Source organism: Vulpes vulpes, chromosome 7, assembly GCF_048418805.1.
Source record: "Vulpes vulpes isolate BD-2025 chromosome 7, VulVul3, whole genome shotgun sequence".
NCBI lineage: Eukaryota > Metazoa > Chordata > Mammalia > Carnivora > Canidae > Vulpes > Vulpes vulpes.
The window spans coordinates 118,273,924-118,301,059 of NC_132786.1; the positions used below are offsets into that span (position 1 = coordinate 118,273,924).

The 27,136-nt window shown below is 35.6% G+C and overlaps 1 protein-coding gene and 1 pseudogene across 6 annotated transcripts in view; one reads left to right on the top strand and one right to left on the bottom strand.

Annotated features, from left to right (window-relative positions):
* PPP1R3A (protein phosphatase 1 regulatory subunit 3A) overlaps positions 1–13,490 on the bottom strand; it is a 47,473-nt gene extending 33,983 nt beyond the window's left edge. For 5 of the 6 annotated variants that reach the window (XM_072764781.1, XM_072764786.1, XM_072764782.1 and 2 more), the window contains exon 1: positions 12,555–13,463. In XM_072764781.1, coding sequence (XP_072620882.1) covers positions 12,555–13,342 — 788 coding nt within the window. In that variant the 5' untranslated portion in view covers positions 13,343–13,463. Of the gene's footprint in view, positions 1–12,554 lie in introns of all 6 variants that reach the window. The other variant, XM_072764785.1, reaches the window with a different exon arrangement.
* A 3,175-nt stretch (positions 13,491–16,665) lies between these two features.
* LOC112929901 (aldo-keto reductase family 1 member B1 pseudogene) lies at positions 16,666–19,480 on the top strand (annotated as a pseudogene).
* Positions 19,481–27,136: the final 7,656 nt, after the last annotated feature.

Consider the following 27,136-nt stretch of genomic DNA (forward strand, 5'->3'; position numbering starts at 1 on the left):
GGTGGTGTTTGTTTATTCTCTATCAGTGCACAAGGTGAAGAGCACAGTAAGAACTTTGCTACTAATATTTTTATGATTTTTTTTTCTTTCAAGTTAACCAAGACCCATACTCTTTCAATCTTGAGGTCACTGGTATTATAGACGGAATCATACTCGTGTATTTTCTATATACCCATCCATGAAAATAAACAGTGAGATGCCTGGACTAATCTTTCACTAAGTGAAAACATAAACCTTAGAGTTTTTAAAGGAAGAATTTGGATCAATTGATTACAAAGAGAAATGTTCCCTGAGCATGACCACAGTAGTAAAATGAGTCACCCATGAAATAGATACAGGAATATCTAAAAATGCGTGCCATCTTACATATCTGCTTCTTATATTAAAGATGATCTATACCAAAATTCAATAACCAATATTGATAATGAGAAAAGAATAAAACCTGTAGTTAACCATTGCAAATGTAGAAAGTGACAGTAAGTAAAAAAAAAAAAAAAAAAAAAAAAAAAAACGGTTAAAAACATAGAAAAGATTTTTAAACCATGAGACTCCCAAAACACAAGCAGAAGTATGATGGTGTTCATAAGTGCCATAAGCAGTTTTTCAAGGCAGTAAAGAATCTTTCATAAAAAACGATTACTGGAAAGCATGTTAAGAGAAAAACATTGGGGAAATTAGTCTCACAACATTTACAATCACATCAATATCATTTCTTGTAGTTAGCAATCTAGTTCATAGCTTTCATTAATTTATTCTGAATACTTCCTGAATTAGTACAACTAAAATGCTATTTTATCCTCAAATGGGATGACTAAAGTTCAAATTTTCAGCCTAGCAATAGAATACAATTATTTTTTAACTTTGTTTTTCAAGTTTGACTTTCACAACTCTGTTCATCCAAGGCAGTCTGATTGACTAACAAAATCACCAAGTTGTCCTTTGCGCTGCCATTCCCACACATATTTTTTACTCTCTGTAAATACTTTCTTGCTTCTTTACCACCTACTCAAGTTTGACCATTTCAAGGTCAAGTTCAACTCCTCTGTGATGCTCTTCCTTCATAATAGTTCTTTCTTAAATGCCTGTTGCTTTGTATTTCTTATGATTTGCTCTGAATGTATGTCATTCATTTGGCACATATCATGTTGATAGTTAACTTTTCATGTATATAAATATTATCCATTAATCAAATTAATGCTGGAAGATAGAAGCTACCTAGAAGTGTTCTACATAAAATAAGAACTCTGTTATTTCTTTATCAATAAGTGCCTTAGTGAGGCATTATGGCTCAGAGCCATAGGAGATTAGAGAATTTAAATCACAAGCCCAGTTTCTCCTCTTAAGTATTTTCTGGACTTGATCAAAGAAATCCCTTTTGCCTAAATTTCTTCTTATGTGAAATGGGGCTAGTGCTGCTTACTATGATGTATAAAAGTGATCTAATGGTTTATATCACTTAAGAAATGATAGATTTAAAACATGTATTCCTTAAGCTTATATAATTAGACATTTCTAAATAAAAGAACAAGGTAAACTATTAAAGTCGTATATATCATAGAATTAAAGTTATCAATCCGGTATAGTTTATATACATAACATGAAAGTCCCACGTAGTTTTGTAGCTAAATTCTAAACAATGTTACAATGTTATAAGTAGCCAAAGAATTCTCTGGGAATTAGACAAATACACACACACACACACACACACACACACACACACACACAAGTGACCTTTACAATCATGTCAACATAATTTTGAAAAGGGTTTCCAAAAAAATTAATTTCCTTAGAGGTTACAATTCATCATAGACAAGTATATTCTATTGTACTAAAAAAGTAATAACTCCCCCCAATTTCTCAACAGCTAAGGCTTACCTAGAAATGTTTAATTCAGTCTTACAAATAACATTTTCAGTGGAAACCCATCTCCACTTGTGTATTGAAAGTGGAAAACAACAAATTTAACTGATAAAACTTTAATTTCCAGCCAACTGCATTTAAAAACTTCTTTGAAAGAAAAATGATAACTATTTACAGGTTATGCGTTGCCTACCTCAACAATACATTTTTACTTTGGGTTGCGACTTTAGGTTTTACACAATAAAGTTCTTTAGGATATTAGGAAAATTATAGTAAAACTCGTAATGAAACTATGAGATGTTAGTTGAGGGTGGTAATGTAGGAACTGATTGCTATTATCAGTATAGGGGAACATATTTTTTGCCATAAAGATATGATAAGTTATGCTAATTTCCTAAAATATATGTTTGTTTCCCAATTCTTCCTGTCATGAAAACAAAACTAATATAATTTTAAAGTTTTAAATGTTTAAAAAAATTAAAACATTATAATGTCTGTCTGATGATGGCTACTATTTCACTGAGTTCGCTAACATTTTCACAAGATATATTTTTTTAAGATTTTATTTATTTATTCATGAGAGACACACAGAGAGAGAGAGAGAGGCAGAGACACAGGCAGAGGGAGAGGCAGGCTCCATGCAGGGAGCCTGATGTGGGATTGGATCCTGGGACTCCAGGATCATGCCCTGGGTCAAAGGCAGGCGCTAATCTGCTGGGCCACCCAGGGATCCCTTTTATTTTCACAGGATATTTTAAATGTATTTTAGAATCTGCAAAATCAGCAATTAGCTACAAACTAAAAATTACCATTGCTTAATATTTTCAAAAGTTATTTTTTATATTTGATTTAAATTCAATTTGCCAACTAAAGTTAAAGCTCTCACCTATAAGAATCAATGCAACTGGATTCATCTGTTATATAGTTTTAAAACATATATATATAGGAATATGGGAAGTCTTCATCTTCTTCCTGCAACTTTTCTTTAAATCTAAAATCATATCCCCCCAAAATTGTAGATAGTCTTTAATAGAGTAGCAGATCCATCACACTATCTTCTTGTAGGTTTAAGGTTAAACATTTAGATGCATTGCATTACTCCTCTTAAATATTTTTGGTTTTTGGTTTCCTGTAGGGGAAGGAACACAATCTCAAGACAGAGCTGAGAGTTCTGTATGACTCAGTAAAGTTTAAGTTTAGATACACAGGGAGGAATCTGGTAAGGGCAAAAGGCTCAGTCAAGGGAAGATATTAAGGTAAAGTAAAGCAGATAAGCTAGCAGGCAGGCCCAGAATCCATAGGTATCAGAATCAGGGAGCACCATATGAGCAGCAGTAGCACTCTATGAATAAGGGCCCTGCCCCTGGCCCTAGCAAATAAAAAGAATGAATGACTCTGTTCTGACCAGTAGATGCACAATATCTGCCTTTGGTCTTTCATTATTCAGCTTGTTAGGTTTTTCTGGTTCTGGTCCCACTGGTTTGGACTGTGGTAGGAAGAAAGCCAAGGGCTAACCAGTGAATATTTATTTTATTCGATATGTTAAGATTACTTGACTTTACTTCAAAGTAATATGGTGACTCTATGAATCAGCTCTTTAGAAGACTTAGTATAGAAGGAAAGACAATAATGAGAGTATTCCCATGTAGACTATATTAATTTATTTCTTAATTGATCTCTTATTGATACCTTGATAACTGAAAGTAACCACCTAAATTTAGACTGTAAGATGTTATAATGGTTCATGTGTTCACTTCTATATTTAATTTTGAGTCAATTTAGACAATAAATAATGTAGTTATTGCAGAGCAAATTTCATTTTTTATCTGTTTTTATGGTATATAAATATAGTCTTTCTATATTTTATCCTATTTTTAATTTTTAAAATAATTTTTATTTTTGATCAAATGAGCAATCATTACCTCATGGCCATAGAATATAATATGGGTATAGAATAAGTAAGAACCAACAAAAGAGAAATCAGTTATTATATTGAAGTTTTTTATTTGCATTGCAGGGATGATGACTAGGATTTTAAGCAAAATATAGAAAGAATAAAGGAAGAACAGTTAGGTTGTGAGGAGAAATGTAACTTTGGTGTGAGACATTAAGGGAATTGATTTGCCACCTGGATATCCAGATGGAGATGTCCAGAAGGCATCTGATTTTTAAAGCTTGTGAAAACAATAAAAGCACTCATCATTAAAACTGTAGCAAGTATAATTCATTCTTCAATTATTCAGAAGGTGCTTTTAGATTTTACTAGGCCTCAGGGTTATTGAAGAGAAAACCAGTTGCCTTTAATATTAATTTTAAGAGCTTTTTATATGCAAATCATTTTATTAGTTCTAGTGGGGAATAATGCTTAGACAAACACATAATTCCTGGCCTCAAGGAACTTGCAGTCCAGTTGGGAAGAAGACACATACATAGGTTTTTTAAAAGTGCAGGAAAAGGCCCCCACAATAAATGCCACCTTTGTAAACATTTTGACTAAACAGGTATAGAGGGCCATATGATGGAAATCTTCCTTCCAGACATCTCTGGAAGGAAGATATCTGATAAACAGTAAATCTTTTATTAAATGTTAATTTCTTGCCTATAAATAAATTGCATCAGATGCAAACATGAAAAACAGCAACCCTTTCATTTAAAGAAAGCTGTTCTTTTTGTATCCTTAAAGTAACTACTCCATGAAAAAAATACTACCAGAAATATTATAATTTAAAGGAAGAATAACAAAGTAAATAAGAGCAAAAGCAATCCCATAATCTGGATAAATCAGGAATAGGACTAGGAGTCCTGTTGAACTATATGAGTCTAACAAGATTTGTAAACAATGTCTTGGATGTCCATATAACTAGCATTGCCTAAAAATTTAACTTGGTTTGCCAAAATTAGCTTTAGGTGAGATACTGCTGAGACAGAAAATATAAAATGTTAGAAAACATATGAACTATCTGAAGAATGACTTTATTATATGTATTACACACACACACACACACCCAAGATGAGGTATAAGTAAAAGCTCACATATACAGATGTGTGTGTGTAGTTTTTCACACAAAAAGGCAATACATTAAGAATAATTCAAGTATAGATGGGCCGTATTACTTAACTGTTCCCTGTGTCCAATTTACTAAATAAATTATGAACTGGATTGGCTGTCCCAGATCTCTGCACATACTCATTGATTAGAATACATAGTTTTTTGTTAAAACTGTACACACACACACACACACAGATTCAAGAAATTTAACATAGATTCAGTGAATCTGCTTGTAGATACTGTATTTACCATTCTACAAAATAATATACTTAACAACCAGTGTAACTTTGCGCTGTTCTATACTACATTTGATTTTCACAAACCTATTCGAAATTTCTTTTCAGTGTCTTATATAGTTACATTCTTGAGTGAAATTGTATTTAAGAAATTAGATATCTAGAAAATAGTGTATATACAGCTATCGTAAATTATTCATTATTGGTCTAAGAGGGTTTCAAAAATTCTAACAGCTATCTTTTTTAGGTAGACTTGAGAAATAAACTAAGTAAGCTTCTGAAATATTTTTGATATTGTAACTTCCCGGGCCCCCATAGGAAGTACAGTAATCATAACAATCCCTCCAGTACTCAGAACTCCAAGCTAACGATGGCAGGATTGGGAGAGCTTGTTAGCTAGCCTGCTGTTCCCTGCAGCCCCGGAATGTTAGTGCCTGCAGTGCACAGTCCTTGTAACAGTGATATCAGCCATCCACCCCCTCAGATAATCTAGTTGGCAGTGAGTTTTTTTTCTTCTCTTACTTTTGCATTAAAATACTACAAACTAGTTTATTGGTTTGCTAGTTAGGACCTCAGGCACAATTCTAAAATTATTAGGTTAGTTGACATAAAAAATAGAAATCAATCACAGAAACAATATGATTCTGCTTAACTTTGTAAGAATAGGGACTCTAACATTTAATTCAACTGAGAATCAGAGTAAATAAGTGACAAGATTAAAGACACGGGACAGTATGAATGGCTACATAAAAGACATATTATTCCTTATAGAATACATTGCTGAAGAACACCATCCTCCCAGAAGATGATTCAGAAGAGAATACATAACCATTTGGCTCCGGTACTTTTTGAAATAGTTCTGCCTCAAAGCAAAAAATAGAATTAAATGATCTTTTCTGCAACAATATGATTTATTGAAGATTATTCAGAAATCAAGCGTTCTATTAACATTGGAAACAATGATTGAACTTTTATTTACACCAAACACAACAGTCTTATACACGTATTAGAATATATGTGAAGATTACATTTTTTTTCTGCACCTGAATGTGGCTTCTAAAAAAATGTGTAATTTTTTATTGGTAAATACCCAGATGATTCAAGTTACAACAGTACATTATAAAATTATCTGTAAGTATTTATCCTCTGAAGGAGATATTAGTAAAATGTATTTTTCCCAGCTTCATTTCATTATATGGCTTATGAAGCTGAAATTTACCTGCACAATTCTATGTGATTCACAATTGTGTGAAGACATCCACAGTAATTTTTAAGAATGGAAATAAGCTTGGAGTTTTTCTTATAGAGTTAGAATCTATTTGATTTGTGTCATGGCTTAAATCTGTAAAACAAATCAGAATATCATCAGTGTTAAATGGGCTATAAAATCTGTTTCACATAATTAAGAAAAGGATCGACTATTTGGCATACTTGACATATATAAATCTGGGGAATATTTTGTCTTTTTTACTACTGCAGATTTCAAAAAGGGTAAGTAAAATTCAAAGGGTATGCTGTTTCTGTTATGCCTCACTGTTTATGGAATCCACCTTTTCCCCTAAATACACACACACACACACACACACACACACTCCAGGCCCCCAAAGTCCTCATGCCTCTTTGGAGCCTTTTCTACAACTTTGTACTCAAACCTGACTTGTATCCCATAGTACTCTCTGCTCTAAAATTCGTCATTTGATCGGATCAATCCAAATTTAAAGCCCCTGTGTGCAACAACCTTATTTGAGTATAGAATAAGGATAGCTCCTGCCATCCTAGATGTGTCTGCATTTAAGGAAGGGAAATGTATTTGTGTGTACATATATATAAAAATTTCTGTCATGGTTTCAAAGTGTCAGAGCATAGAAGATCCCTTAAGTTTGCCAGGTCACTAAGCAGTCAGGCCCACCTGGGGTGTCTTCTTTGGAGGTTATTTCTCCTGCGTTGTTCCTGTTGGGGTTTTGGGGTAAAAACTTAGGACAGTCAAAGTCAGCAAAGTTGCAAGAAGTTGAAAAAATAAGTATCCCAATTCATAATCTTTTTTTTTTTTTTTTTTGCCTGGAGCCTTATTGGCTCAGAGTGCTTGGACCCTATGAGAATTTTTATGGGCTTGCAGATGGGCTTCAGCTGGGAAGTTAAAGCTTATGGAGATCCAGAGGATCCATACAAGAAATGGCATCCATAGTGATTCCTTTCAGCTAGAGCTTGAGAAATGCCCTGAATGATGAGACCCTCGTTTCCCCTCTCTTAGACAAGATTACAAAACTACTCCATGGAGTTTAGGCTTCTAGGGGTATGGATTTATAGAAAACCAGGAAGCCACAAAGCCCTGGTAGATCTCCAAGGAAACTAAGCTACTTGGCTCCTTGCTGTCAACCAGCTGGCAGCTTCCAAACGGTCCTCTTGACAGGTCCTGTGCAGCTGCGTTTTATGTTTCCATATGGCCTTGCCAGAGGTCCCCCCCTTAAAGCAGACCTGGCTTCCACAATTAGTACGGACTCACAACAAGTTAGTTATGGAATACATTAAGTCCTAAAGGCCTCATGGGGCTATTTACACCTCTTTGGACTATTTCCAGGATCCCAGATTATACTGTAAGTGTAAATTAAGGAAGTCTCACGATCCAATGGCTCTGACTGGAACATGCAACATTACCATATCTTATGCTCCATTTTCCAGTGCTTTTCTTGGCCTCGTTTTAACAATTTTGTACCACCCTGAAAGGTAAACTCTCTGTAATCTTAAAATCATGCTTTAGAAAGTATTTCTCTCTTTTCCCTTCTTGAATGTGCCTGGGTTCTATTCCTCAGGTACAAAAATTGAAGACCGATCAATTTTCTCCTTTAGCATTGAAGTCTTTCAGGAATTTATTTGCATTCACCTGGCCAAGTTATAAATACCATCCAACACCTATATCATGCCATTTCTTTACTTAAAATAATAAATTGGTTTCACTTAATAAAATACAAAACCAGATGAAGTCAGTCTGTGTACCCAATGGTTGGGAACATACATTTAGCAGCTGGTGAGAGAGAAAAAAGGCCACTCCCCTAGCCCGTGCACAAGTATAGATCGCATATTCTAGAAAACCTGAAACATAATGTAAATGGTTCTTATTTTTTTATTCATGGTTTCCATGGTATAAAAGAATTGAAGTTGATGTTCTTTCTCTGTCCCTTTCTCTGCTTTCAGCCCCTGTCAGGCCTTTTTCCTTTGGACCTCTCCTTGTCTTCACAGGGTCATGTTTCCAGCCATGTTTCTCATGGGTACTGGTGCCTAACAACACACATGTCCTTAATAAACACTTGAATGAGTTTTGGAACCTTGACTGAGCAAGGTAGACTATAATATCTGGAGAAATCATGGAAGTCCATGAATCGGAAATTAGTAAACATTAAACAAGGTTTGATAATGATGAAAGCAATTATAGTTGGCTTTTGAGGACTACTTTATATGTGCCCAACACTTTACTAAAGCTTTAAAAAATATCTAATTTTATGTTAATTGAATCATCATAATAGCAGGCATCATCACCCCTATTTTACAGATGAATAAACTGAGGCGCTAAGAAGTAAAGTAATATATCCACAGTCCCATAGCTATTAAGTATATATTTTACTGGGATTAATATGCATGTCTGTTCAGTGCCAAAATTTATGCCTTTTTTTTACCCCTTCCCATCTGGTCCTCCATTTTTTCACTTAGTAAATGTGGAGATTTTAATGGTCATTAAGATAACCCAGTTTTAAGATGTTTCAGATATAAGATGACACAGATCTCAAGAAAATTTACAATTTAATTAGTTTTGCTTGTTGATTAAAGTTCTGCAAGAGGCCAAAAAATGGCTCTCCAAAGATGAAAACTTAGGAACCTTGAAAGGAATGAGGAAGGAGACTTTGAGCAGGTTGAGCTTTTCTAAGGATTTTGATATCCATCTAAATTAATTTTAATTAATTGTGCCTTTTTTACACTGGTTAACATTTACTGATAATTGACTATGTTCCAGACACTGTGCCAAAAGTTTATATGTATTATTTCACAGAAATCTCCAAATAACCCTATTAGGTAGTCCTATTGTTATTCCCAATTAACAGATGAAGAAACCAGGCCCAACTTGCCCACAGTCACACAGCTAGCATGGTGGAGCTTGGACTCAAAGCCAGATATGTTGAATTCTGAAGCCCATAATTGTAACTGCTTCTGCATGCTATTTTTTGCTTATTTATCTATGTACATTTGATGTCATTTATATCAATGTCATTTATCTCTTTTGGTCATTTATTTTGTAATAAAGCCCATGGGATGTAGATCAGAAATCTGCTTAGCTTGTTTGCTAGCACATACACCTGTGCCTTGTATGCAGTGACACTTATCAAGTATCTCATGATGCATGCCTTTCTGTGCAATTAAATACCTCTGGGTCATTCTCAGTCACATGCCTGCAAGTAACAGACTCTGCTTTCCTTTCCCTTTAGGCTTTTCTCTCTGTCAAAGTGGATAGATTAACAAACATCAAAGAAAATAGACAACCACATCAATGTAGAGATTTACAAACTCTGACCTGAAAAAAGATCTCCATAGAAAAAGCATGGTGCCTAGAGTGATCCGCGTAATAGAAATTCTACCTCACTAAATGTGTTCCCACAGTCCGTCCTGTACTTATTAGAAGGGATTATTGACACTTTCAGAAGATAAAATCTCCAGAACCCTGATAGCAAATTAGCTTTGGTATTAAGACGAATTCAAGGTAAATGTTACTGTCTATATTTGGGCCGTTTATTTCCACTTTAACTAGGAGTTATGTAACAGACTATTGTTAATTGCTTGCATGTATGAAGCAAAAATCCACATAAATTTCTCTTCTGTATTTATCTGTTGGAAGAAGTGACCTCCAAATTAAGCCACGGAGGAAGTGTGGAAATACTCAAAAAAGACCCATTTAAATTCTGTAAGTCTTTGGAGGGAGGAGGATATTTTAGAAACTATAATTTTTTGATCAAATAAGTATTAGTTCACTTTTATTTTAGCCAACTACACGTTTTGTAAAATAAAACTAATAAGGTGTGCTATTTTCCCTAACTAAATTCTTCACAATGAAATCCAACTGCAATATTCATTTAGAAATTTGATAATGCTCTCTTGTGTGAGTTTTAGGAATATTTGAAACCCCATTGCATATAAATTATATCATGGAAAAGCTGTATAAATATTCTATTACGGCACATGCTGTTCTAAGGATCTGTCAGGATTTCCTTTATACACTCCATTTTGAGTGGTATATAAATCAGATGTAAAAATTCATGTTGGACTGAAACTCAGCACAAAAGGCCTCCTCCAGAGGCAAATGCTTTTTTCAAAATGTGGTTTGAATTATGTTGGTCATTTTTAAGTTATAGAAGTGCAGAAAATGTATTTGTGGTTTTGAAGGAGAGAGATTTTTTCCATTTTTATAACTCATTAGGAAACTTTACAGGCCTTTAGACCATTTTGTGGTTTAGTTCTTCTCAGGTTTTTCCCCAAAGCAATATTAAAACTTGAATGGTGTCCGCTATGAATCCAATGATTACTATTCTGAATACAAATGTGTGTATGGATATATATAGTTATACATATCTTAGACTAGGAGAAGTTCCAATAATATCATGAGTGGGGTAGAAGATTAGGCCTATCAGTTGCCTGTTTTTGTTCTTGGTATCCAGTCAGGTTTGGTCTATCAAAGGAATCTCCTATCTTTACCATAGTTCGGAATGTATTGCTTGTAATTTTAAAGCTGCATCTTTAACTTCAGACAAATCCTCCTAGTTAAATACTCCTTCTTCTGTTAGCTCTTTAACAGTAAGGCTGTGACTTCTCTGAATTTTGCCTTTCTCTAACAGGAGAGCAAGTTGCAAATTGCAGCTCATATAATAGATATTCACTGATGATGATCTCTTTTTGTAAAGTATTTAACGTGTATGTTTGTGTATATAAATTAGTTTGTTAAATAGCACTGAGGTTGTCTATATAGCTAACATGTTGCTGAGTAGTTTCATGAACGTCTAAGTTATTATTTTAGCACATGTAGAGATTATGGTTATATTATTCCCTTAATAGCATCAGTTAGAATCTGAGAAAGTTTTATTTGAACTAAGAAAGTTGGCAAAATTCACAAGGGTGAGTGAGCCAATCTTTCAAAAGACTTTAAAGGATAATGAAAATAGAAATATTTTGCATGACTGAATTGCTTCCACCTATGTTATATTTAGTTCATTAATGCATTAGACTAATGCACTTAGTAGTTACTATTTACTTTCATATAACAGATCTAAGCATTAAAACATAAAGAGGCTAACATTTTTCCAGTGTCATTCCTTACATTTTTTATTAAATTCCACTTAGAATCTCAGTGTCTTGATTCCTAATCCAGTTCCCTCTTCATCCTATTACACCACTTCTGGTACAGTTGCTAGAATCTTTAGGTCCACTAATAGTTAGGATGGACCACCCAGAGGGCAATCCCAATCCCACTTGTGGAATAATGTGAACTTTCCCACTGAGACACTTTGAGGAGCAGAAGGGATTTATCTCCTCCTGGAAGTTTTATCTGCTAACCTAGTGTTATGGAAATTAGCCAACTTTACAATAGAGAGAGCGGAATGTAGTTTATTTTTTTATATTAACAAGAGAGCAGGGTTACTAATGAGGAATCATATCCCAAATCTCTAATCTATAAAGCTGAATATACTTACTTCTATTTGGGTCATTTTAAAAAATTTCTGCTCCATTTGCTTTCACTAATTTATACTACTTTGTGTTCTATAATGTTACATTTGGTTGTAATTATAACATTTTATGCATAATTTATGCATTACTCATGTACTTTTGTCTTTCTCTTAGTTTGTCATTAAAGTCCTAGCTTTTATGATTTACCTTAACATGGACTCCAGACACCTTTATATGACTCAATCATTAAGAAGTCTGGGGGAATGCCTACCAACTTCTGAGCACTAAGAGCATTTTGAAGCACAGTTTTATGTTCATCAGAAATGTTTTGAAGTACAGCAAAGACATTTAAAACCCACTGAAAATAAATATACTATAAATGTCAAGATGAAATTTTACATGTTAAGAATCTAGATTCCATGGTTTGAACATTTGTAAGTCATTAGGCAAGCAGTATGCACATTGTGCTCCCCTGCTCCCCCATCTACTACATTATACCCATATTTTTCCTTGCATTTGGTGGAGAGATAACGTGGTGCTATTATTTGAATAGCACTGACCTTGTTATAGCCTAGCACCATTGTCTTATATATAATGAGCAGCATATTTTTAAAAAGCATGGTTATTTCTTACAACACATGAAATAAAGAATGACATAAAAAGACTTTAGGATTATGAAGAGTAAAGAATGTAAGATATATCCTCACCTTGATTTTACCTTTAAACAGCCTTTAATTTGTCTATTAGGAACTTCTTCCCGTGGTTTTACAGGTTCCGGCTCTTGTTCTTTCTTTTGACAAATCAATATATAATTTGTGCCATTATTATTTGACCAAAATGTACCAACAGAAGTTTCATAACGTATACAAAACTCAACTTTACTGCCATCTTTTTGATAAGGGGGAACCAATAAAATTTTAAAGGAGAACTGGTCAGTTTCACCATCATATGAATTTGGTACATATTCTGCTAAAATGTCATAATGTGTCTGCCAGTCATCCAAGGACATTCTCACATATACTAACTTCTCAAAAGAAACATTCAAAACTCGAATAATGCCCTTCATACTTGTAGACCCAGGAGGATACTCAGTTGACTCCAGTACTGCTTTCTGTACTTGAAGTTGCTGCATAAGATCTTCTTTTGAAGAAGGCAAATCAAATAGTGGAGATAAAACATATTCTTCTGTGTGAAAAATGTCCTTCGTTAAGTCAAAACTGGTTGAAGAACTTGGTAAATCCCAGCAATCAAATTCTTTGACAGACACAAGATTGAATCCAAAGGTGTCAGCAAAAGAAACTCTTCTTGTACCTGATGATGAAGACTCCAGGTATAGATCTTCAGAAGATTCAGAACCTCGTCTACTAGGCTGAGGGGAGAAGGCAGGTTTGAAAGTAGCTTTAACTTCTTCATCTTCAGAAAGAGAATCAGATAAATTAGGAACTTCTAAAAAGTTATCTTTGCTAATCTGACTAGGTTCTTCTGAAGGCTCCATTGGGCTCTCTGATATCAAATAAAGGAGGACTGTACAACTAGTAGAGGCTGATATTTGAGATACTGAAGCTTAAAATAAGTATTATGTTACAGTTGACATTGCAGAAAGAAGTCAGCTCTATAAATAGGTTCAATGGCGTGTAAACTATGCTAGCTTGCCTCCAAAAGCCTTTAATATAGTATCCATGTTACTCTCACCAGTATGTTTCAGATTTAACTCTCAGTTTTTAAAGTTGCATGTGTTTATGAGCTGAGTTCCAAAAACACTTTAAATCTTTTTTTTTTTTTGCTATGTTGAAAAATCTGAAACTTCAGAATTAAAAAAAAAGTTTTAACCAGTTGATCTTAAAAATAAAAACATGGACCACTTATTTTAAAAGAAAATGAAAGTAGTATCACAATACTGATATGTAGTTTGAGGTAAATCAATCCATTGAAGCAGACAAGGGCGGACATGAGGAAAAAAAAAAGAACATGTCTAGAGCTAGAAAAATCTCTTGCCTAATAATGATAGCTACTATTTAACAGGGATGTACAGTGTAAAATGTGAGCTATTAAGGGGTTAAATAGAGGTGCTGGGAGTCCTGAGGAAACATGATTTAGATGAAGAAGGTATCACTTGAAATAAACCATGAAGGGTAGGTAGGATATAGACATGCAGGGCTGGAGTGAGGTGGATTTTCCAGGTGGAAGAAATGGCCTGAGCCAAGGCCTAGAACAAATAATTAGTCAAATCCGTTATTTGAAACATTAGCAAGTTTCTTTTAATTAAGCTATGGAAAAATATACATAAGTAATGTGTTATTGACTTGAGAATATAAATGGGCAATGGTAAGTCTGGCTGAGGAGTGAAATATTTATGTAGAATAAAATGTTCATCTTTGGCAAATTGCCATTTTTATGCCCACAAAGCAGAAGTTAATACCATGATATCCTGGGAATTTGATGTGAGTTTTAAAGTGTGAGTAGCCTGTTTAGGCCACCATATTTTTTGTGTTAATGTAAAACCCACTGTAGAGATGACAATCAGATAAATGCCTATTAAAAAAATGTAAACATACATGTGCTTTGACCCTGAAATGTTCTAGCCAAAAATTTATTCTATCAGTATAAGTACACAAAGATAAATATATCTATATGTTCACAACAGAATTGTTTTAAATACTCTAGAAACTATCCAAATATCCATCCACAGAAAACTGGGTAAATAATGGGACACCCATGCAATAAAACGCTTTATAGCCATTAAAAAGGCTATATTAACACTTTATATATTGATACAGAAAGATAACCAAGATAAATGCTAAGTGAGAAAAGAAAGTGTGCACAGATATCTATATAGAAAATTCCTGGAGAGACACGGAAGAAATGGTTAGCAGCAGTTATCTCTGATCATAGAAGCTGAGGGTCGTAGGGGAAAGGAGACTCCTATTCTTCAATTAATTAAGTTAAATTGAGAGGTGATGATCTTTTTAAGAAAAAGAGAGCTGCCTAACAGCCTTTCTTTAAAATTACAGCTTTGTAAATACATTATAACTTACTGGACAATTTTAATCACATAAAATAGTGGCTCAGGAAATTATTTTTTAAAATTAAAAACGAGTGGTGTCAAGAATAAGGAAATGAGATTATTTGGGCTTTACCTCATCCATGTAGCAAGAATGAGTGGTGACCTTATGGATTTTTCAAGAATGGAAAATGGCTATCCCTTGCAAAATTAATGACCATGAACCTTGAGTAGCCATATTCCAAGGTACCTAAAATAAATCACTAGGTATTCAAGGAAATCAGTAACAAGATACTTCACAGGATTAGTCAATAATCCATATAGTTATGTAAATAATAGAAGAATGAAAATTTATAGATACAACGATGTACCAAAGTAATCTAACTATTTCAGTGTTATAAGCGGAGGCAGAGAGATAAAGAACCCCTCAGGTTGCATTCTGTCTTTGCCACTTACTAGCTAGTTGGCGCTATGAATTTTGCTCAAAATTTTTTACCCTCATTTTCTTTAATTGTTAAAATGCAATGTTAACAATTAAATGAGCTGCATGTTAAATGTCTAGAACAAAACTTATAGTAACAGGCATTATTTTTATTTCTAAATATGCTTGCAAACGGCTGATTTCTAAGCTGCATCAATAGATAATAAACTATGGAGAGTCCACATATATATTAAAGTAATAATTTGTAATTTGAATTTTTTCAGACTCTAGTATGTAACACTTAACTTTATAAGACGCAAAATAGCTCTACATTAGAAAATGGTCCTGTTATTTGAACTGAGCTTTTCCCTTCCTAATTTGTCTCCTTACACAGAGCGCTGCCTTGATTTGTGGTAATCGCTGCCTCTCCTTTGAAGTTTATAACCTTTACATAATTGTAGACAGTTGAATGTTCCCCCTTAGTCACCATTTAGCTAAAGCCCAGTGATTTCATCTTTTTAATCTCTTCTCACACGTCGGTCCTCCAGCGCTTTTTATCATTTGGTTACTCCTCATGAACTCCTTCCAGTTTACCTATATTATTCTGTTAATGAGCTGCCCCCAGATGAATGCAATATCACAAATCAAGTGTCTCTGGAGCATGTAAAGAAACACTACTGGTTTCAGCCTTGTGACTTGGTGTTTGTATTCAGTTAAAATTCACATCACCTTGTTCTTTTCTATATCATAGATCAGATCAACACCCCATTTTCTCATATTCACCAATACCTCAGTGTTAACATGACTTTTACCATAATACTCTTCTTCAATTGCTTAGGCATACTTTTTTTTAAAACAGAACTAGGGCTTTTTTCTTAACAATGCTCAAGTTTTCACATATTCTACTTTCTTTGTATTAATTGAAGATTCTCAAATGTACCTTTAACATAAAGGGCCATATCAGTCAGGATCCCAGAAACTGGGAAATTGATTGATGTCAAGCTCAAAATAAGATAATTCCTTCCAAAAGGGCTTATTTACAAGGGTCTGTTTGTAAAGTATAAATGCAGAGAAGCCACAAGGGCTAGTGCAGTAGGCTGGGGGCCAGTTGCATCATTCTTGTTACCATCCTCCAAGGGATGAGGAAAGAGACAATCATCCAAACCTGAAAGCAAAGAGTGCCATGAACTCCCTACAGTGATCTTTGATCAAGGGACACAGCCAACCAAATAGGACTTTGCCAGGAGAGATCCAGGAACAAAAATACATTGAACTTATTTGTATTCTTCTCCTTTCCTGTGATGACTTAGAAGGGCTACGTGTTGGCCAGAGGCTACAGGGGCCATTACGATTCAGTCTCCTAACACAGACAGCAGGGTGGAAAAGGGTGAAAAAAATGGCAAGTGAATTTCGAGGAGCAAAGAAAGATACCAGAGGTTAAAAGTTCATTATTTGGTTATTGTTATGTGCTTATATATTATTTTTAAACATATAACTTAAAATATCCATATGTGTTCCTCTTGCTTAACACATATTCTATCTCGATGCCAACTGAGTTCCTATTACCTGATACTGTCACAGAAAAAAGTTAAAATATCTAGCATTTATAAACTCCGATCCAGTGGAAGTCATGAATCAGAAATATTGTGTTTAAAAAAAAAAAAAGAAATATTGAGTTTATCTTCAGATGGCTAAGAAAGAAATAAACTTTTTTGAGCTTAATTATAACTTCACATTTGTTTCCATTGTTGGCATAAGTCTTTGCAATCTAAAGCCAAGAAACATTTTGTCAAAAGAGAGCCTGGAAGAGTGATTTTTCAACCAAGGACACATATCAAAATCACTGAGAGGTGCTCTAACTACACAGGCTCAGGTGCACCATCAGATCTACTGAATAGAGCTTCCAGATTGATGATACTGCACAAGTGATTCTGGTAAAGATTGGTGAAGGTGCATGATCTGTGAGTCTGTTGGCTATAGGGCCAGGGAGTCAGGAACTTATGTCTAGTTAGAAAGAATCATAGTTATCATCCCTCAATTATTATGTGCTTTTTTTTTTTAAAGGAAAGAGAAAGAGAGGGAGAGCACATGCACAAGTGGCGGGGAGGGGCAGGGGGGAGAGGGAGAGAAAATCTTAAGCAGGCTCCACATTGAGCTGATGTGGGTCTCCGTCTCATGACCCTGAGATCATGACCCGAGCCACAATCAAGAATCAGATGCTTAACCAACTGAGCCACCCAGGCACCCCCAGGCTTTTCTTATACAGAGTCTATAAAATACTTTTATAAAAAATGATATAAAAATTTAGTAAATTCATAGACTAGTAGAACTTTAAAGTACTTAGTGATCATTTAGGCTGGTCCCTTCGCTTTCACATAAGAAAACTGAAGTAGAAACAATGAAGGCCCCATCATTTAGTAACCGAGCTGGGACTTGAGCTCAGATCTCTCTTGTTTTCAGTCCAGTGTTCTCCATATTATCCCACCCATCCACCAACTTTTAGCTTTAGAATTAGAAATGAACAAAGTAATCATTTTTTAAAAAAATAGTCATTAAAATTCATTTGTTCTAGATCCAGTTTATTTTTTTAAATCAATTAACTTTTGTGAACTTTCTTTTCTCCATTTGATGGAAGATCTCCAGAGTGTCCAGATAATTTTTCTTTATGACAGAGTCACTCAACCTTTTTTAACCTTTGCTGCCTTTGGTAAATATAATATCTTACACTGTCCTCTCTCTCCCTCCGAGATTCTGCTATACTCCTATTTGGGAATTATTAAGTTATAAAAATGAATTATATGATATTTTTAGAACTGATATTGATACTTAGTATTTTAAAGGACTATTAGTTAAAGGACACTACTTCAAACATAATTTGAGACACAGATTGGCTCATCAGAAGCCGATTACTTAAAAAAATGTTTTGCGAATGTGCACATCTACCAATAGAGGATGCACAGATAAATCAGAAGAAAGTGGAAACCTTGCCAGGTGAAGATAAATTTTTAAAGGTATGTGTCGTTTATCTCATGGAGAGATGAATGATTGATTCAGCGTAGGTAATTGATCATGTTACAGCCGAAGACTTTGTCACCAAAGGTAGCATCCTCATTCTTTAGCTTAATTCACAATAGAAAAACTAGTATAATATTTAAGCACCAAGTGCTTAATTTCTACGGATTAAATAATGTGCTTTAAACTCCTTTGATTGAAATAAAAACATATAAATACAGAGTTAGGTAGTCTCCAGGTGCAGGTCTGAGAAGCTCAGCGGTCCTGGCCAGCCACCTCGTGCTGGGCAATGGCACCAAGGTGCCCATCATGGGCCTGGCCACCTGGAAGTCCCCTCCCGGCAAAGTGACCGAGGCTGTGAAGGTCGTGATGGACCTTGGGTACCGCCACATCAACTGCACTCACAAGTTGCAGAATGAGCATAAAGTGGGCTTGGCCATCCAGGAGAAGCTCAAAGGGCAGGGGATGAAGTGTGAAGACCTCTCCATCCTCAGTGAGTTGCAGCGCACGTACCATGAGAAGAGCATGGTGAAGGGGGCCTGCACAAGATACTGGGTGACCTGGTGCTCGACCCCCTGGACCTCTACCTCATTCACTGCTCCACGGGCTTCAAGGCCGGGAAGGAATACTTCCCACTGGATGGGGAAGGCAATGTTATTCCCAGTGACACCAGTTTTGTGGACACGGGGGAGGTGGATGAAGGGCTGGTGAAAGCCATCAGAGTCTCCAACCTCAACCATCTCCAAATCGAGAAGATCTTAACCAACTTGTCTTAAAATATAAGCCTGCTGTCAACCAGAAGGAGCACCACCCAAACCTCCCCCAGGAGAAGTTAATCCAGTACTGCCAGGCCAAAGGCATCCTGGTGACCGCCTACAGTCCCCTCGGCCCCCCGACAGGCCTGGGGCCAAGCTTGAGGACCCTTCCCTGTTGGAGGATCCCCAGATCAAAGCCATTGATTGTGCAGCCATTGTGCAGCCAAGCACAATAAAACCACAGCCCAGGTTCTGATCCGGTTCCCCATGCAGGGGAATTTGGTCATGATTCCCAAGTCCGTGACACCCAAGCACATTGCAGAGAACTTTCAGGTCTTTGACTTCGAGCTGAGCAGCATGGACATGACTGCCTTACTCAACTACAATGGGAACTGGAGGGTCTATGCCTCTCACAAGGACTATCCCTTCACTGGGGAGTTCTGAAGCTGTGGGTGCTTGTCCCCCCAGGTGCCCCACATTCCTCCTCTCCTATGTAGCCTAGTGTGGCCTCTGCCCCTCGGTGGTGGGTCGGTGACCTGCTGACAGGTCGTGAGGGCTCGGCCCACAAGCTGTTGGATCTCAAGAGCAGTCTCAGTAGGTTAGAACCTCTTCCAGTTTTGGCCTTCTTCTTGTCCAGCTGGGGAACGTAGGACCCCGGCACCCTTTTCTGACTAAGTTGAATCTACAAAGTTGAAATAGTGCCACTAACACCTGGATTTTGGCTGCCGGGTACGGTAACCCTTTCATCCAGACTTCTTGCCTCAAATAAAGAGTTCTTTTGTGAACTTGAAAAAAAAAATAGAGAGTTAAAGAAATCTAGAGTTCGAAGGTTGAAGGTTGTTAAGCAAGCATCAAGGCTAACCTCTCATCCTTCATATAGAACACTGAAATCTAAGTGGTCAATTAGATTCTTACCTTGGGGTGTGCATGAATCCAGCATTAGCCCTAGAAGGAAAATATAAGCTTCTCAAAGACAGGTATAACCTAATAATAGTAAATTTTTAATTGACCTTTCTGGGTCCTCTGCCATTTGGATTACTTAGCATAGGCAAAAATCTAGCATTAACTATGGATTTCTCCCAAAGTTCCAGAGATATATATTTGCTTTATGCAACGCTTGGCACAATTTTAGGTGAAGATGAATACTTAATGCACCGGTTACAACTTAAAGAATCTCAAGCTGAATTTGCCTTGCAGGGCATGGTGACTAATAGTGTTTAATATCATAACAAAGCCAGCAAGACTGTCAGCATTACTTAGTTGCAGTTGTCTCAACTGTACATAGTAGTTTACCGGGCTAGGAGCTTGGAGCCTGTCGTATATTGACCTTGCAGGGTAAGTGGGTGGGAAAGGAGCTGAAAATTCTCTAAAATTATATGTTAAATTTGTGCATGGCTATATTTAATTGTGTTGAGTGTACGAAATTTACCTCCCAGCTTTCTGAACCAAATTTTTAAGAATGATTGCTATCTGCAAATGATTTGACAATCAGGAGAAGACAGTCCTGTGACTTAAAAGTAGACTCCGTCCCTTTCATGAACCTCAAATTCAGCACAAATTGAATCAGTATCCATTCTAGAGATCCCTTTGCTATGTAATATGAAATATACATGATGATGCTTATGTGAACACATACTTATGCATATCTGATCTGACTATTTAGGTGAGAAATAAATAGAACTTTAATTTTTCATAAGGCATTCCTGGTACAGTGAATAAATATGCTTAGCATCATTTAAAATTTTCTTATGGCAAATCATCTTTTACCAGTAACGTAGTCAACTGTTCTGGATTCCTTTTAGATTTTTCTTAAGAATGAAAAAGAAGTCTAGGCATAATCTCTTGCTTAGCCTCGTAGCTTAGTCATCTATATTTTTAAATCATATAACAAAGAGTTATCTAGTATATAAGGAAGTGAGAAATATATGGTTCTTTCAGGTGGAATCAGCTCGAAAGTTTAAATTATTTGCTCACTGATGAACAGTGTTTGGAAAATTATCTGTTAGAACACGTTTGGGAGCTTATGTTTATTCAGTGTAAGGTGAAAATTATATCTCCTAGAGTAGGAAAGTTCCCTGGAAATCATTCTGTCCACCTCCACCCTGTAATGACTCCCTGTTAAGATTTATTAATAGGAATGTTGCTATCTTTACCTTAGATAGATTTAGTGATAGCAAACTCACTGCTTAATAAGATAGCACATTCCACTTTTGAAAAAAAATTAATAAAAAGTCGGAGACTTTTGTGCTACAATCGAATTTATATTAGTCTTTGTGTTTTAGTTTTAGTTTTATTTTGGAAGCAGCATTTGATGTTCTTATAAAAATGTACTGTGTTAATCAAAATTTTCATAAGAATTATGTCAACTGAAGCAAAACGTTTAAAGTATTGCATCCATGTAGAAAAGTTCACAAATCATTAGTGTACAGCTCATTAAATTTTCCCAAAAGTGAACTTAGTCATTTAACCACCGACTAATCCAAAAAATAAGATTACCAGGGATCCAGCCAGAAATCCATTCTCATATCCATTCCCAATAGTTATTTCTTCTAACCATTATTGTGATTTCTCACACCACTGATTAGTTTTCTCATTTTTGAGCTTAACTTAAATGGAACCAAATTCTTTCATCACATCTAGTTAGTAGAGGATGGAATTAATCCCAAAGCTAGGACCCTTCATCTCCTCACCACTTTACTACAAATTCAATTCAGTAACATCCATTGGGGAGAAAGCACATCATGAAAAGAGCAATTGAGTCAAGAAAATTCTACTTAAAATATGGTTCATACATTGTCAGTCATGTGACCTTGGGTAAGTATTTGACTTTTCTAAAGGATCTTCATTTTCTTTATATACATGTACAGCACAAATAATAACAGTAACATTATGAATATTAAATGAGATGATATCTTTTTTAAAGGTCAAGCACAGTGCCTAGCAAACAGCAGTTTGTTGTTCGGTTCACAATAACATATACTGAAATGAAAAAAAAAACAGTAATGTATCACTTTAAACTTGTGTAAAGTATCCCATTTTTCAAAGCACAAGTTCTTTAGATATTGCTTTTATAATAAATGCTCTCTTTTTGCTTTATAACTTCCTTTTCAAGACAGTAGCTTACAGTGTTTACTTTGTATTTGAATAGCCACAGAAGAGAAAGAGGAGTTGTAATTGCTGTGTCTTTTTCTGTTGAAGATGGCAACTCCTGGTATTTCTGTCTCTCACCCCCAAATCCCATCGACCCATCTGAAAAACACTCACCTATACCCCCCAAACCATACCAAACTAACCCAGCAGCACTCAACAGCACTCAAGATGTTCCTAGAGGCCCAGAGGGTAAGCAGGCAGGGATAGGAAGGATCTGATACTATCCTTTCCACATTTTTGGAATATAAACTTACTTTAATTTGGTAATTCCCTCAGAAAGGTTAAATATAAATTCTTTCACATCCCTAGCTCCCAAAGAATGAGAATGTGATTTCTAGTCATGTTCTCTCATTAAAATAAAAGCTCAATATCATAAAACAATTAGATGATCCCCAAGGTCTCTTTTTAATTTTCTAATTCTGACTCTTATGCCCCATGAAGTTTATTGTAATGTGCTTAAACTTGTGTGTTGAATTGTGCCTGTTTGTTCATCATGTGAGTAAATGTGTGTGTTGGGACAGGCACTATCGATTGACTCCCCAAACTTCCATTTGATAAGGTTCACTTCAGTAAATATTTATTAATACCTTTACCCTGTGCCAGGGTGGGTAAGATGGTGCCCTTGCCTTCAAGGGGACCACAATTTATCACAGAAAGTGTAACTTCTCCATTGTGAATTAGACAAAGATTTTTATAGATAAGGAGGAGTGTTCATCCTTTTACTTTCTTAAAAGTTTATCAGCCTGTGTCTTTTACTTGTAAAACTTTTATTGGATAGCTTCCCACACATTATTTAGGTAATTTGTGTACATCACACATCCATCTGGCTGAACCACACCAGACTGCTGTGGTGAATGGCATTTCACTCTTAACAGGCAATCTGTGTGCCCAAGAAACAGACCATGATCCCCGGGTGGCTCAGCAGGTTAGTGTCGCCTTTGGCCCAGGGCATGATCCTGGAGACCCAGGATCGAGTCCCACATCAGGCTCCCTGCATGGAGCCTCCTTCTCCTTCGCCTGTGTCTCTGCCTCTCTCTCCTCTCTCTCTCTCTCTCTCTCTCTCTCTCTCTCTCTGTGTGTGTGTGCGTGTGTGTGTCTTGAATAAATAAATAAATCTTAAAAAAAAAAGAAAAGAAAAGAAACAGACCATGAAGATGGAGTATCATAGTCTTCACCAAATTCAGATCAGACAGCAGTATTGAGTCCTTTCATTACTTGCATACTATTGCAGGATTGGCCAAACATTCCAGCTTAACTTTCTATACTATTTTCATCAGATGAAGTAAAGGAGAGCTAGCTATTGAAGGGCTGGGAAAGAATTTATATGGTTTCGTGTCTCCCACAGCTATAAGAGCACAGGCTTACCAGAAGATGTTTGCATACTAGAGCATATACAAGCTGGAAGGGATTGTAGAAAGTCTGTAGAACCTCTACAAGGAAGAAGGTAATGTTTTCCCCTCCTCTTATTAGAGCGCTAGCAGCATGGGCAAAGCTAACAGTCAGCTGGCTCACAATTCAGTGATCTTCCTCCTCAAACTCTTTAAGTAGATCTTGTTTGCTAATTAAAAGAAGTGCGTAAAATGTGTCCCTGTGCCACTCCTCCTGAACATAAGCGGCTGAACCCTTCTTTTCTAATTTTTTTTTATTGCATCCGTACTTAAGACTGGGATAGTATGTAGAATTTAACTCAGAGAATCAGTCAAGTCCCCTAAAAGGAATTGGTATCTATCCTCTTTATCCAAGCAATCACACTGGGATCTTTATTACTCCATGGCAATGAGAAAGTCCAAAGGTGATTCCTCAATTGACAAAGGAGTCCTACATCAGTGATACATCATCATCCCTCTGCTTATTCTCACTTGGAGGTGATTTCTCCACCACCCATCTGGAGTCTAAAAAAGAGTGTTTTGTATCTTTCTGAATAACCTCTTTAAAAGAACAACTAAACAGGCTTTAATATATTAACAGTCACCATAAAAGTTCTCATATATATGAAGTTGCCAATATTCATTTATATAAGAAGCCCTATAGGATAAATTTGTATCATGCGTTATACAGACTCACTTGAAAAAAAAAAAAACCCTTAAAGAACAGTAGAGCACAAAAGAAAAGAGAGTTATGAATCCATGAACAAGTAGACTAACATTAGATCATATCCAAGTATAGTTTCACATAAAATATAAAGATGTGAGGGAAATGATCCATTAAAAACCGATATCAGGGAATTAGAACCATTAGAGGAGATGTGATAAATACATACTGTCACTACTTCCCCCTGGTTGCAAAAATTTTAAATTTAGGAATGGCCTATTTCATTTTCCCACAAGAGTCATCAGAATTTAAATTGGAGTGGGGAAGTGCCTCATAAGGTATCCTATCCAGAACATTCCCGACATGGAGAGAGGGGTCAAAAGATATGTGTTAGCCTACTTGGAAGGTGATATTTTCTTTTGCCCTTTAAACACTGAAAATTATGGCCACCGTAGTAAAGAATTAGGATTAACCATCTTATATAATTATAGGTTAAATCTTCTGAGCATAGGTGAGGTGAAAATAGAATATGAACAAAGTTCATCTGTCCAGTCTAAAATTCAGGAGTAGCATAGTAATCTGTTTCCAAGGCTTAAATTATTACAATTATCATAGCATACATGGTCTGTGGCCTGACACTGCAAATTTCAGAAAAGAAACCAGAATATACAGAGTAATTTTACTCTGCTCCATGTGTCCTGGTGTCACTCATTCACTCTCTACTGAAAGTTAGAGTTTGGAGGCCAGGTAGGTGAATTTACTTTCCACACCATCCCTATAAGCTTTTGTCTAAATTATCTGGCTATACAAAAGATCAGCTTGAAACTTATTGCTCACCTCTTATCTATTCAATGGTTTGATGGAACAGCAAGGAATATCGTTAAAGACAATGAGGCATCAACTCCTTTAATTATTCTCTCTTAAGAATCTGCCATTTCAGACCATCTATTTCAGATTTGGAATCGTGACATTTTAACCTCTTCTTGATTAAAGGTTTCTATCTCCATCTCAAAGAATGCTTACTTATATGTGGTTTCTCACAAATGGCTTAACCTTTCTGCATCTCAGTTTCATCCCTTATAAAATAGAGATAATTACAGTGAGTTCTATTTGCCCAGCATGTGGCAGGCATGCTCCACGCATGGACTCCCTGTAAGGTCTTCATACGGAGTTCGAAATATGTCATAAGAACAAAGACAGAACCGAAAATAGAATTAGGACTTAAAGCAAGGCAGGGTGTCAGGCATAGGGGAGCGGAATGTTGATGTGCAAAAGTCGTTTGGTGTCCTTCGGTCTTTTATACATTTCATTCACCTACCTAAAGAATTATAAAAATATCATGCATAATTATCAAATAGAACTTTACAACTAGTATACATTAAAATTCCCAATGAGGGATCCCTGGGTGGCGCAGAGGTTTGGCGCCTGCCTTTGGCCCAGGGCGCGATCCTGGAGACCCGGGATCGAGTCCCACATCGGGCTCCCGGTGCATGGAGCCTGCTTCTCCCTCTGCCTGTGTCTCTGCCTCTCTCTCTCTCTCTCTCTCTCTCTCTCTCTCTGTGTGTGACTATCATAAATAAATAAAAATTAAAAAATTAAAAAATAAAATAAAATTCCCAATGTCTCATTAGGCTTAAAAGCAATGCAGTACTTTCCTTTTTCTTCTCAACAGTTACAGAAACACAAAGTTGGGAACTGCTGCGATTTTAGTTTTCAGTTATTTTTCTAAGGGAGATTAAAGACGTGGGATACTGATACTTTAATGAAATGAATTATTATCCCATGATTTCTCCATTAGGAACAAAAACAGCCTGCACTTGGAAAAGGGTTTGTATAAGTTTTTTTAGAAATTTCCATTTTGAATGGAATTTATGCTTCCAGTTTTTTAATTACACAATTTTTGTTTTGCCATTGTTAAGTGTAAAGTTTTAGGCAATTTTCTCCATCAATCATTAGTGAGTAATGGTTTTAATCCATATTGATAAATATTTTGGAAATGTTTCTCACACAAGATAGATAATAAATAGTAAGTCATCGTAATTACGAACACATCTTTGAAGCATTTTCTTGGTATTAGAACTATATAGATCTGTTACTAGTAACATGCTATCAAAATGTAACCCATAATCAGATATAAATTCAATACTATTGATAAACACTGAGGAACATTTATATGACTTCAGGTTTTTTGACCACAGTATTCACTATTAACAAAATGTTGGCAGCCATAAAGTGTCCCTTTTATGACTTACCTCTAGTTGAATAGAAAGCCTTACAATTAATTTTAAAATACAGGTACTTAAATAAAAATATTTTCACATGATAATATCTCCTTGTTTTAGATTAAAAAAAGCAGGACTCAGGCAAAACAAGAGACATTGATTCTGTCAATAAATTATGACTTTCTCTTTCAATAAGTGGTTACATGGAATGTTTTCATTCATTTTATGTGGAGGAGGTTGCAGTGGAAAGAAGTTCACTAAATTATTATTGATTTACCTATTATTTTTAATAGGCTTAGAAAATCAGATCCTGATAGAATTTTGACAGGAAGAAACTATTTGCCAATAAATAAATCCTAGTATGAAGTTAATTTATTTTTTAGTTTGGTTGCTGAGACGAAATTCTAATATCTTTAAATTTCCTTCTAAATACAGTAGTTCTTTGTGATATTAGATATGTAGTTAATATAGTTCCACTGTGTAATATATCTTCTAAGAAAAACGGATAGAACTTTCTATGTAAGTTGCAGCTCTTTGAAGATATACTACTACTTTCAGATTTGATTATGAGCATTTATTTATTCTGGTTTCATTATTCTTTCTTGACCGGGTAATCTTTTGTCTTTCTTTCTTTCTTGTATCAAAGCAGTGGTAGCATTAGGGTCGACATGTATAAAGGCATCACAGAATGCAGAAA